This window comes from Rhinoderma darwinii, chromosome 1 (genome assembly GCF_050947455.1).
Source record: "Rhinoderma darwinii isolate aRhiDar2 chromosome 1, aRhiDar2.hap1, whole genome shotgun sequence".
NCBI classification, from domain to species: Eukaryota; Metazoa; Chordata; class Amphibia; order Anura; family Rhinodermatidae; genus Rhinoderma; species Rhinoderma darwinii.
This window is the reverse complement of record NC_134687.1, coordinates 564134314-564148552: the sequence shown is the minus strand read 5'-3', so window position 1 is coordinate 564148552 and position 14239 is coordinate 564134314. Positions and strand designations below refer to the sequence as shown.

At 41.5% G+C, this 14239-nt stretch overlaps 1 protein-coding gene across 1 annotated transcript in view; it reads right to left on the bottom strand.

The window, feature by feature from the left end:
• The window catches only part of THBS4 (thrombospondin 4), an 80282-nt gene that overhangs the window by 17519 nt on the left and 48524 nt on the right, over window positions 1-14239 (bottom strand). The window contains exons 11-14 of the mRNA XM_075838825.1: window positions 12562-12666; window positions 12136-12243; window positions 697-856; window positions 466-584 (exon numbers count right to left, since the gene is read on the bottom strand). Of these exons, the coding sequence (XP_075694940.1) occupies window positions 466-584; window positions 697-856; window positions 12136-12243; window positions 12562-12666 (492 nt within the window). The remainder of the gene's footprint in view (window positions 1-465; window positions 585-696; window positions 857-12135; window positions 12244-12561; window positions 12667-14239) is intronic.

Sequence of the window (14239 nt, the reverse complement as noted above, 5' to 3'; positions counted from 1 at the left end):
CTGAGGTATAACATCACTGGACCTCAGAGACTAAGGTCTTAATCACTGGACACCAGAGACTGAGGTATAACATCACTGGACCTCAGAGACTGAGGTACTAAATCACTGGACACCAGAGACTGAGGTACTAAATCACTGGACCCAAGAGACTGAGGTACCAAATCATTGGGCATCAGGGCATGAGGCACTAACCCTCTAGATGCAGGAGCCAGGGGTGCTGAAATAATGGATATCAGGGAATGAACACGAAACTATTGGACACCAGTGAATAAATTACTGGGAAACAGAATGGGCACTTAACCACTGTACATTGGATAATAGGGCACAAAAATAATTTACTAAGGAATTTGTGCAGTATTTTGCCTTGTGGGTCAAAATAACTGGCCCAGCTAATATTCTTGTGAATCTATTATCTGATTTTATTCTGGTCCATTCTCCATGTACTCCAGCCCTATCACCACTAACCTGATTTGGATTAATAATATCAGGGCAGCTGTCGCAAGCATCACCAACACCATCTCCGTCCTTGTCTTTCTGGTCTATGTTAGGGATACGCTGACAATTGTCCAGAAAGTTCTTGATACCTTCAATAAAGGGGCATCTAGTCAGTGTCATTTTCCTTTTGGACCATATCAAAGTGTATTCATGTTAATGGAAAAACAAGTTCTAGTTCTAGAAATGTCATCATCTACTTACCATCTCCATCCATATCGTCATCGCAGACATCACCTTCCCCGTCATTGTCTGTGTCCCTCTGGTCATTGTTCAGTTTGAAGCGGCAATTATCACAGGCATCCCCAAATATATCTTGATCACTATTTTTCTGGTTAATGTTGACCACCAATACACAGTTATCCTAAAAAAATAATTAAAAAAATGTCATATCAAACTAATCAGCAGAGCCAGGGAAGGTTGTAGCACAAAACATACATCCAGGGGACAAGTGATGTCGATGAAGGCCTATGGAGACCACAGAGACTCATAATGTAGAGAAAAGATCGTGGTCCACATCATAATTTCTTTTTACTTTTTAAAAAATTTTTAGGCTCTATTCACACTATGTTTAGGGCGTCTGTCTGTGGTACAGTCAGGAAATACTCATGGCACATATCTCCTATGGTGGTCTATGGACACGTTATGCATTTACTAGCTCATACACTGAATGTACACTGCAGATGCTGTATGGACAGACCCATTTTTCCCCCCATTTATCTTAATTGATGTAAAAGTGGATTGTATGTATGAAATGTCAGAGCAAGCGGGAAGCATTTGTCTGTTTTTTAACAGGGTATAGTATCCCCAAAAGAAAAAGTTTGTTGGGTGTGTTAACTTTAACTGACGCAGAATAACAAATAGGGGTAGTAATGGGATAGGCAAAAGATTATGTGACATTCTTAATGTTTATAGGTGTTATCCAGTGGCGTAGCTATAGGGGTCGTAGCGGTCGCAATTGTGACCGGGCCCCGAAGCCAGGGGCCGCACTACATCAATAAAAAATTTCTAATAGTAACTGGGGCCGCGGGCCCCTGTTACTATAGTAACTACAGTACTTACTTTCCTGCTTCTGGAGCGCAGCAGAGGCCCTGACGTCACAACGCTGCGCGCAGCGCATGAGGTCACAACGCTATGCGCCGCACACAGCATCCTGATCCTGGTTAGAGTCAGGACTTCCACTTCGGGTGAAGAGGAGGGTAAGTTTAATATCCCTGTCTTCTGATACCGATTGGCGGGGTCCGACTCCTGGGAACCTGCCAATCAGCTGTTTTAAAGGGCCGCAGCGCTCGTACAACAGCTGCTTCCCCTTCATTCTTGTCACTTGCTCAAACTGTGAATCCGTGTCGGACCCAGACCCATCAGCTATTAATGACCTATCCTGAGGATAGGCCATCAATGTTTAGGGACTGGACAACCCCTTTAAGCCTACGATGTGGCAGGTTTAGAGGGCCCATGAGACAGCATCACACAATCTGTGATCCTGTCTGCTGGGCCCTGTATCTAAACCAATCACATGGTGGGCTTAGATACATAGCCCATGTGTTATCCTGTCTGATGGGCCCTGTATATAAGCCTACCACACGGTAGGTTTAGACACAGGGCCCCAGCACACAGTAATCTTATACTGTATAAGATTACTGTCTGTTTGACCCTGTATCTAAGCATCTTACTATAACCACATGGTAAGCTTAGATACAGGGCCCATGTGTGATACTGTCATTTGGACCCGGTATCTAAGCCTACCACATGGTAGGCTTAGATACAAGGTTCCAGCAGACAGTAATCTTATACTGTATAAGATTACTGTCTGCTGGACCCTGTATCTAAGCCTAGCTTGACAGACCGTATCACACATGGGCGCTGTATCTAAGCCTACCACATATGTTACTAATAGTTTTTTTGTGTTTGTGTTTTCTTACAGGTTCGGTCTTTGGACTGCGTTGGATTCGAGGACTACTTCGATGACGGCTTTTTTTTATTATGAATAAAATGGATAATGAGGGTTGTGTGGGAGTTTTTTATTTCAATAAAATATATTTTCTATGTCTTTTTTTTTCTTTTTAAACTTTATTATTACCGCCTTAGTAATGGCCGCCGGCAGCGTCCATTACTAAGGCGGGGCTTAGTGTTAGCCGGTGCATAGGCTAACCCTAACCCCCCCTATTACCCCGGTACCCACCGCCACCAGGGGTGCCGGGAAGAGTCGGGTACGATCCAGTACCTGACCATCTGTAGTGACGCCTGGGCAATGTGGCGGCTGCAGGCTGGTATTATCAGGCTGGGACAGGCCAGAAACAGCGGCCCTTCCCCCCTGGTAATGCTAACCTGCTGCTGTTTTATTGTATCTGACTGGTTATGAAAAATGGGGGGGACCCCACTTCGTTTTTTTTTAAAAAGAAATAATTGGAAAGAACGATGTGGGGTCCCCCCCAATTTTCATAACCAGCCAGATACATCAAAAGCAGCAGCCTAGCATTATCAGGATGGGGTGGGCCACTGTTTTTGGCCTTCCCCAGCCTAATAATACCAGCCTGCGGCCGCCCTGGTGCCCAGCCATCGCTACAGATGGCCGGGTACTGGTTCGTTCCCGGCTCTTCCCAGTAGCCCTAATGGCGGTGGGTATCGGGGTAATAATAGGGGTTAGTGTTAGCCTCTGCACCTGCTAACATTAAGCCCCGTCTTAGTTATGGACGTTGTCAATCAGCCAGCTGCCATTACTAAGGCGGTAATAATAAAGTTTAAAAAAATACAAGGACATAGAAAAAATATTTTATTGACATCAAAAAAAACAACACAACCCTCATTAACCATATTATTGAGAATAAAAAAAACCTGTCATTGATGTAGTCCTCGAATCTGACTTAGTCCATCAACCAAACCTGTAAAATAACACAAACACAGAAAAATAACTAGTAACACATAAAAAAGCAAAACAATTCTTATACTTACCTTTCCTGGGTCCAGCGCTGGAACCGCAATGTCAGCGAGCTGGGCCCTATATCTAATCCTATCATGTGTGATACTGTCTGTTGAGCTACTGTATCTAATCCTATAGATACAGTAGGACGAAGGCATCTCGCCGAAATGCGCGTCGGGACTGACGTTCTCTCCATGCAGAGGACTACAATGGGTACGTCACATACCTTATTCTCTAGGTATTCTTTCATTTAAACTGCCTGTATCATAGATTGTAGATACGTTGTGTTCCTTACACCGGACCTTAGCCTCAAGCTCGCTGCTTGTTGATATGCCTTGAACTGGTTGCATTTATCTTTCATGCAAGCTTCCTCTCATCTGTATATATCTTGCACTTTGCAAATCTACATGCTAATATATATACAGAGGCTTTAATTACCATCTGATCAGGCTAACTTAACCTAGAAATAGATATATATTTCACCCTTGACATCGTTATTCACCATTTTTGTATGTCCACTGTAATTGTCAGACGTCTTTGTGCTTTTGCTCAGTATGACCTATTTTTTAATGTTGTAATATTCAATAAAAATTTATATATCTTTCCAAACATATTTGTGTTACTTGTGCCCTACACTTTATAGGTTTGTCCTATAATGTGTGATACTGTCTGTTGAGCTACTGTATCTAATACTATCATGTGTGATACTCTCTGTTGAGCTACTGTACCTAATCCTATCATGTGTGATACTGTCTGCTGAGCCACTGTATCTAATCCTGTCCATAGTTTATAGTCGTAGCGCTATAGGTATGCTGTCTCCTATACTACACACACACACACACACACACACACACAAATATATATTCAGGAGCACAGTGTATAGTACTATTATATTCAGCACAGTGTATGGTGCTATTATATTCAGGGGTGCAGTGTATAGTACTATTATATTCAGGGGCGCAGTGTGTGGTACTATTACCGTATATTCAGGAGTGCAGTGTATGGTACTATTATATTCAGCACAGTCTATAGTACTATTATATTCAGGAGTACAGTGTATAGTACTATTATATTCAGGAGTACAGTGTATAGTACTATTATATTCAGGAGTACAGTGTATAGTACTATTATATTCAGGAGTAGAGTATATAGTACTATTATATTCAGGAGTACAGTGTATAGTACTATTATATTCAGGGGCGCAGTGTATAGTACTATTATATTCAGGAGTACAGTGTATAGTACTATTATATTCAGGAGTAGAGTATATAGTACTATTATATTCAGGAATACAGTGTATAGTACTATTATATTCAGGAGTAGAGTGTATAGTACTATTATATTTAGGGGCGCAGTGTATAGTACTATTATATTCAGGAGTGCAGTATATAGTACTATTATATTCCGGAGTACAGTGTATTGTACTATTATATTCCGGAGTACAGTGTATTGTACTATTATATTCAGGGGTACAGTGTATAGTACTATTATATTCAGGAGTACAGTGTATAGTACTATTATATTCAGGGGCGCAGTGTATAGTACTATTATATTCAGGAGCACAGTGTATAGTACTATTATATTCAGGGGCACAGTGTATAGTACTATTATATTCAGGAGTACAGTGTATAGTACTATTATATTCAGGAGTACAGTGTATAGTACTATTATATTCAGGGGAGCAGTGTATGGTACTATTATATTCAGTGGCACAGTGTATAGTACTATTATATTCAGGGGCGCAGTGTATAGTACTATTATATTCAGGAGCACAGTGTATAGTACTATTATATTCAGGGGCACAGTGTATAGTACTATTATATTCAGGAGTACAGTGTATAGTACTATTATATTCAGGAGCACAGTGTATAGTACTAATATATTCAGGGGCGCAGTGTATGGTACTATTATATTCAGTGGCACAGTGTATAGTACTATTATATTCAGGGGCGCAGTGTATAATACTATTATATTCAGGAGTACAGTGTATAGTACTATTATATTCATTGTATGATACTATTATATTTAGGGGCATAGAGTGTGGCATCATGAGAATTTTATCTACTTTTACAGATACGGAAATGTTGGAAAAGTGAGGAGCTGAAGACATCTGAGCTGTGAACTGCAGAAATGGGCCGTGCCCGAGAGAAGTCATCATAGAGGTCTGGATCGGATGGAGAACAAAAGAGAAAAAGAATCTGAGATGTCACCTGTGAGTCACTCAATGTAAATGTTTATTCTCCCTGTGACTTATCAGTACTGTAGTCACTGTATGATCTGCAACGAGATGACGGATGGTAGCATTCTTTTTTGTTAAACAGCAACTCCTAGCATATTCTAACCATTGTTCAGGCTATACTGGGAGCTGTCGTTTTATGTCGTACAAATTTATACAGCAGGGGTTAAACTGAATTTGCAAATGATCTCTGTACTCGAATGTATTTGTTCTGGTGCTGTATATATGTACTGAGCTTGGTTCTGGTGCTGTATATATATACTGAGATTGGTTCTGGACTTATATATATGTACTGAGCTTGGTTCTGGTGTTGTATATATGTACTGAGCTTGGTTCTGGGGATGTATTTATGTACTGAGCTTTGTTCCGGTGCTGTATATATGTAATGAGCTTGGTTCTGGGGATGTATATATGTACCGAGCTTGGTTCTAGTGCTGTATATATGTACTGAGCTTGGTTCTGGTGCTGTATTTATGTACTGAGCTTGGTTCTGGGGCTGTATTTATGTACTGAGCTTGGTTCTAGTGCTGTATATATGTACTGAGCTTGATTCTGGGGCTGTATATATGTACTGAGTTTGGTTCTGGGGCTGTATATATGTACTGTGCTTGGTTCTGGGTCTGTATATTTGAACTGAGCTTGATTCTGGGTCTGTTTATATTTACCTTCTCTTAAGATAAAAGTATATGTTAAATCTACTTTTACCTTAAGAGAAGGTAAAAACTATACAGTAAAAACTAAATCCCCCAAAAAAACATGAAGGAATCTCCGTTTTTTCCAATTCACCCATAACATAGTACTTTACATGGTGCCAATAAAAACTACAACTCCTCCCGCAAAAAATAATCCTTCACACACCACTCCATTGACGTAAAAATAAAAAAGTTATAAAGCTCCTGACCACTTCAGTGTCTCAAAGTATTCTGGTTTTTCTCTTCTATATGGCTCATTTTGCTTTTACAGCTATTTTAAAACTGTGCCAGATCTGTGTCCGCCTAAACAGAAATCTGCAAATATATACGGTACAACATCTTCAAAGTACTTTCTTCGTAGTTCAGGTGGGGGCATACTTGAAAAAGTGCCCGGGGCCCATGGTACCCTTAATTCGCCCCTGGCGGGAGGACTGACGTCATGAAGGAGCGCTCCTCCTTCCGACCGCTCTATCCTCTCCCCGTGGGCTCACCAATGTGTTCGCATCGCCGGAGGACTGACGTCATGAAGGAGCGATCCTCCTTCCAAACGCTCTCTCCTCTCCCCGTGGGTCGCGGGCCGCAGATGACAGCCTCAGAGGCCGCATGCAGCCCGCGGGCCGCGTGCTTGAGACCCCTGATGTAGATAGTGCCCATGTACATAGCGCCATAGTGTCCCCTGTAGATAGTGCCCCTACATAGTACCACAGTGTCCATGTAGATAGTGCCACATCCCAGGTAGTGCCACAGAGCCCCTCCCCCCTGTAGATTGTGCAATTGGGACTCCCTCTAGAAGCGGAATCACCCAGCCAGTCACATATATGCTATATGGACAGTGACGTCAGTGGCTACTTCGGGTGTCCTGTGCAGGCTTGAGCTGGGGCTCAGTTGTCTGACAGCCGGGCTCCTGCTCCAATGGCCGCGATTGAAGTTTACTTCAAACGCTGCCGGTTAACCCGTTAAATGCCGTGGTCAATAGCGACCACGGCACGTCCTAATAGATTGCCTGTCAGATTTACACTGACAGGCAATAATGCTTTGGTATACGAAGTATACCAAAGCATTATAGCAGCAATCTAAAGATCGCATAGTAAAGTCCCCTAGTGGGACTAAAAAACTAAGTAAGTAATGTAAAATAAAAATTAATAAAAATGACTGTAAAAAAATATATATTTTTTTCCCATAAAAAGTGGTTTTATTTAGTAAAAGTGTAAAAAATAAAAAATTTAAACCGCAAGGTGAACACCGTAAAAAGAAACCGCAAAAAACAATGGCGAAATTGCTATTTATATCCATTGCCCCCCAAAAAAGTCAGAATAAAAGTTAATCAATAAGTCCCATATACCCCAAAACAGTACCAATCAAAACTAAGCCTTGTCCTGCAAAAAACAAGCCCTCATATCATGACATTGACGGTGAAATAAAAAAATTACGGCTCTTGGAAAGCGATGATGCAAAAACAAATAAGTTTAGTCCAAAAGTGTTTTTATTGTGGTAGTCGTAAAAGTCGTAAAACATAAAAAACCTCTACATATGTGGTATTGTCGTAAACGTACCGACCCATAGAATAAAGGTAACATGTTCTTTACGCCGCACAGTGAATGACATGAATTTAAAACGCATATAACTATGGCGGAATTTCAGTTTTTTTTTTCTATTCCCCCAAAAAAAGTTAATAAAAGTTGATCAAAAATTATATGTACCCCGAAATGGTGCCATTAAAAAATACAACTAATCCCGCAAAAAAACAAGTCCTCATACAGCTATGTTGACAGAAAAATCGAAAAGTTATAGCTCTTTGAATGCGACTATAGAAAAACAAAAAAAAATAGCTTGGTAATTAGGACCTAAAATAGGCTGGTCACTAAGGGGTTAATATTGAACACACACACTTACAATTAGACATAAACAAAAATAGATAGATATGAGATAGATAGATAGATAGATAGATAGATAGATAGATAGATAGATAGATAGATAGATAGATAGATAGATAGATAGATGGACAGATACAGCTGCTCTGCGGCACCCTCCCCCCCTTCACTACATCCAGGGGCGTAACTAGGAAACACTGGGCTCCATAGCAAACTTTTGACTGGGCCCCCCTCCCCTGGGTGCCACACACAGCCTGGCCTTGTAGATAGTGCCCCCCTGTAAATAGTACCATACAGCCCCCTCCTTTAGACAGTGCCATACAGCCCCCCCTGTAGACAGTGCTATACAGCCCCCCCCCTGTAGGCAGTGCTATACAGCCCCCCTGTATTGGCAAAAAATGCAATTTGACCGCACTGTGAACACGGTACATCCTAATATCACAAGTAGCAAGAAAACATAGGTATGATGAGCGCTGCAGAATGAAGCCAGTAGTTATTTAAATGATTACTTGATTAATAACTACTAAGTGGTGCCTTTATCAATTATATGATTATGGTTCGGTGCCGTAATGCTTAGGGGGAGATCACACAGTCTTTTGGCGCAGTTTTTGACGCGGAAACTGCATTGGAAATTGTGCCAAAAAATGACAGAAATCGCCTTCCATTGATTTCAATGGGGGCGGAGGTGTTTTTTCCCCCGTGAGCGGAAAAAAACGCTTGCAGGAAAAAAAGCGTGGTGTCCTTTCTTCAGGCGTCATAGTCTCTGACCTCCCATTGATCTCAATGGGAGTCAGAGAAAGCGTTTTCCGCAGCGGTTTTTGCCTGCGGCGCTCAATGGCTGCGGCCATAAAATGCGGCAAGTGTTCTGCCGGCAAGTCAAGATCTTACACCTACAAAAAACCTCAGGACAAGGTAGAACACAAGGGAAGTCCCCAACAAACCTCAGAAACAACCTAAAAAGCACAAAAGCACAGGGGACATAACACCCCAATAGAGTATAAGGATAAATCACTGACATATATTGTAGAAAATATACATCTTTATTGATACATAACAATACATGGTGTCACAGTAATAAATACAGTAAGGATAAAACGGATCATATATCGAGAGAAGTAGCGATCAGGTATAGATGACAACATACCATAAGGGAAACAAGAGACAACCAAACTCAAAAACGTCCCAGTTCTAGCATGCCATAAATGAAGGTGTAACAAGATGCCAAAAAAGGCAAGAAATACAGAATAACTATATGTGTTAAATAGATGCTGCCTAATGCAATGCATGCATAGCAGACAAACGCTGAGAGTTAACAGCGCATATACAAAGAAACACTAGTGCATGCCCCATATAATATATAGAAGGGACAACATACCAACATACCTGTAGACATGATAGAGGCAGGGAATGTGAAGAGATGGCCCAAAAACGCCTCGACGCGCGTTTCGTCCTGACGAAGCCGGTCTCAGGCGAAACGCGCGTCGAGGTGTTTTTGTGCCATCTCTTCATGTTCCCTGCCTCTATCATGTCTACAGGTATGTTGGGCCTACAGGGCCTTACCCGGTTACTAGCGATCATTCGCCTACTTTTGAAAGTAGGTGAATGACCGCTATTAACTCCTATTGCAGGGACTCCTTTGTATCTGAAGGAGTCCCCGCAATAGGTTTTTGTTTTAGTGGCGCACAGGCCCGTGATGTGCCAAAATACTGACGCATGTCGGATGGTCATGCGCTTCTCACAAGCCTCAGTAAACTAAGCAGTGACGCTCCAAGCTCCCATTGGTTAGTTTACATCATGTGGTGCCCGGCACCTTATTTAATTGTCCTACCTTTAAAAGTAGGCCAATGACCAGGGGATAATCTGGGACCATGTGATGTAAACTAACCAATGAGAGTTTAGAGCTGTCACTGCTTCGTAAACTGCCATGGACCCAGGAAGGTAAGTATAATAATTGTTTTGCTTTTTTAAATGTTAATGGTTTTTTTTGTGTTTGTGTTTTTTACAGGTTTGGTTGTTGGACGAAGTCGGATTCAAGGACCACTTCGATGACTGCTTTTTTTATTTTCAATAAAATGGTTAACGAGGGTTATGTGCGGGAGTTTTATTTCAGTTAAAGGCCAATGACTGACAGCATCCATTACTAAGGCGGGGCTTAATGTTAGCCAGTGAAAAGGCTAATACTAACCCTCATTATTACCCCGCTACCCACCGCCACCAGGGGTTTTGGGAAGTGCCGGGTACAATCCAGTACACGACCATCTTTAGTGATGTCCGAGTACTGGGGCGGCCGCAGGCTGGTACTATTAGTCTGGGAAAGGGCAGAAACCGTGGCCCTTCCCACCTTGGTAATACTAGCCTGCCGCTATATTGCATTTGGCTGGTTATGAAAAATGAGCGGGACCGCACATCATTTAAAAAAAAATAAACGACGTGGGGTCCCCCCCAATTTTCATAACCAGCCAGATACAACATAGCAGCAGAAGGTTAGCATTACCAGGGTGGGAAGGGTCACTGTTTCTGGCCTTTACCAGCTTAATAAAACCAGCCTGCAGCAGCCCCAGTGCTCCACCATCAGTACTGATGGTCGGGTACTGGATCGTACCCGGATCTTCCCGGTACCCCTGGTGACGAAGGATACCGGGGTAATAATGGGGGTTAGTGTTAGCCTTTTCACCGGCTAACATTAAGCGCAGCCTTAGTAATGGACACTGTCAACCAGCCAGTGGCCATTACTATGGCGATAGTAATAAAGTTTAAAAAAATACAAAGACAGAAAAATTCTTTTATTGAAATAAAAGAAAAAACAATTAACCTTGTTAACCATTTTATTGAGTAAAAAACTGCCGTCATCGAAGTAGTCCTCGAATCCGATGTAGTCCAACAACCGATATCTAGTCCTATCATGTGTGATACTGTCTGCTGAGCTGCTGTATCTAATCCTATCATGTGTGATACTGTCTGCTGTGCCACTGTATCTAATCCTATCCATAGCTACAGGGTCATAGTGCTACAGATATGCTGTCTCCGATATAAAATTATATATTTGTGTATATAAATATATAAAGATATATATATATATATATATACACACACACACACACACACACACACACACACACACACATACATTTTTTATGGGGGGGCATATATATTGAGGCTATTGCCCCTGATGTTTTAAGACCTTAACTACGCCCCTGAGACCCAGCAATTCAGCTGAAAGCTGTGGGCCATCAGCCATTGAGAGAACTGGGGGGGGGGGGGGGGGGCCGCCATGTAGGACTTTTGCACCGGGGCCCATGAACCGCCCCTGGTGTTATCCAACATATTATGTTCCCTGATCTTTAGAAAAATAGCAGCTAAGTTGGATTTTTGTGGTAAAATACTATAAAATGTACATGAGAATGCAGCAGTCAATAACTGGGCGCAGTGGTGATATGCCATCCATACTGACATCACCACTGCTGCGGCCCAGTAAACAATGACCGGCGGGTGACCATGGAACCGTTGGCACAGAATCGTCACAGTATCTATCTATCTATCTATCTATCTATCTATCTATCTATCTATCTATCTATCTATCTATCTATCTATCTATCTATCTATCTATCTATCTATCTATCTATCTATCCATCCATCCATCCATCCATCCATCCATCCATCCATCCATCCATCCATCCATCCATCCATCCATCCATCCATCCATCCATCCATCCATCCATCTATCTATCTATCTATCTATCTATCTATCTACCGGAAAGTGTATTCCTGGCGTAGCGATACCAAGGCATACTGTATAATAGTCCGTCTAGTGCAGTCCCAACCCACAGGTTAAGCTCCTCTACCTAAAAACACACTATGGATAATAAGGACATGAAATTACATTTTTCTTTCCCCAGAGTACTGGGGTTCAATGCTACAAATTACCTGCTCATTAAGAATACCATCTCCGTCTGCGTCATCATCACAGGAATTTCCTATGCCATCCTTGTCAGAGTCTTCCTGACCAGAATTGGGAACGTACATACAATTGTCCTGAATGAGAAAAGCACATAACTGTCAAATAATGGATAGAGACAAAATAACAATTGTTTATTCTAGAGCTTTATTATAGGAATGTGACCTTCTTTCTTTGGCTTTTTCTTTTTTTTAAATTTACTTTGCATATAGTTAAACGGACTGAAAATCTAATGACAAACCATCATGATAAAAAAAAACCACACAGATCGTGCTTAGATTGTAAAAAAAAAAAAGTCATATATGAAGTAGCAGGTGAATAACTGGGAACAAATGATTCTCATTTTTCAGCATCAATTGCTACAACTGTCATTCATATGAATAGAAATTGTCAACCTTCTTGCAATTTTCATCACTGCACAGAAGAGCTGCATCGGGATATCCATCAATGTCAGTATCTTTTCCACAGACAAATCCATTACCAGCCCAGCCGACTGCACACTGGAATAAAGGCGGAGAAGAGGAAACCATTACAGGACATAAAATGACACAAGTAGCAATACAACAGTACATGACCTACATTGTGTAATAGCTTATAATACAGTCTGTGCATCTAACAAGCTTCATAAATCACAAATACCGGGAGGGAGGGCACTTTGCTGGATAGAATACATGGTTTACCTGCACCACTTTAGTTGTAAACAGTTTTAGATATTTTTTACTCTAAATCTGCTCTAGTCTGCAGGGTCGGACTGGCCCACAAGATAACAAGAGGATCCTCTAGTAGGCCAAAGCACTGATACATTATTTGGTCCCTTAGACAGCAGGGTCCCAAAGGTCCAATAGGAAAATGGACCTTTGGAACCAATCACTTGCTACTAGGATCTATACCTTCTTATATGATTATTCACAAACAACCTATATGACCTTATGGATAATGTCTTGTGTGTGCAATGACAACATTTACAATGTGCACAATCTGTATAGATGGGTGGGCGCTCAGAACCCTCTCCTATGGAGGGCTCAGTGAATCCCAGTTTGACACTGCTAGTCTATGTATTTAAAGAGGCTCTGTCACCACATTATAAGTGCCTCATCTCCTACATAAGGAGATCGGCGCTGTAATGTAGATGACAGTAATGCTTTTTATTTAAAAAAACGATCTTTTTTCACAACGTTAGGAGCGATTTTGGTTTATGCTAATGAGCTTTCTTAATGCCCAAGTGGGCGTACTTTTACTTTCGACCAAGTGGGCGTTGTACAGAGGAGTGCATGACGCTGACCAATCGGCATCATGCACTTCTCTCCATTCATTTACACTGCACTAGCGATATAGATATATCACTATGTGCAGCCTCATACACAAACCCTAACATTACTACAGTGTCCTGATAATGAATACACATGACCATCCAGCCTGGACTTCATGTGTACTCAGAATCCTGACACTTCTGACTCTTTTTTGTGAGATTCCGGCAAGTGAAACCAAATCTCGTTTAGCTCCGTAATCTCGCGAGATTTGGTTTCACTTGCCGGAATGTCACAAAAAAAGAGTCAGAAGTGTCAGGATTCTGAGTACACATGATGTCCAGGCTGGATGGTCATGTGTATTCATTATCAGGACACTAGTAATGTTAGGGCTTGTGTATGAGGCTGCACATAGTGATATAACTATATCGCTAGTGCAGTGTAAATGAATGGAGAGGAGTGCATGATGCCGATTGGTCAGCGTCATGCACTCCTCTGTACAACGCCCACTTGGACGAAAGTAAAAGTACGCCCACTTGGGCATTAAGAAAGCTCATTAGCATAAACCAAAATCGCTCCTAACGTTGTGAAAAAAGATCGTTTTTTTAAATAAAAAGGATTACTGTCACCTACATTACAGCGCCCATCTCCTTATGTAGGAGATAGGGCACTTATAATGTGGTGACAGAGCCTCTTTAATCTCAATTTTGTTTTGAACATAAAATCATTATGGATTATTGTTAAATTGTGGGGTGATCTGGACATGCTGGTCCCCTGTTTTGTTCTCTGCTAACATTTTATCCTTCATATTATATCAATTTCCGTA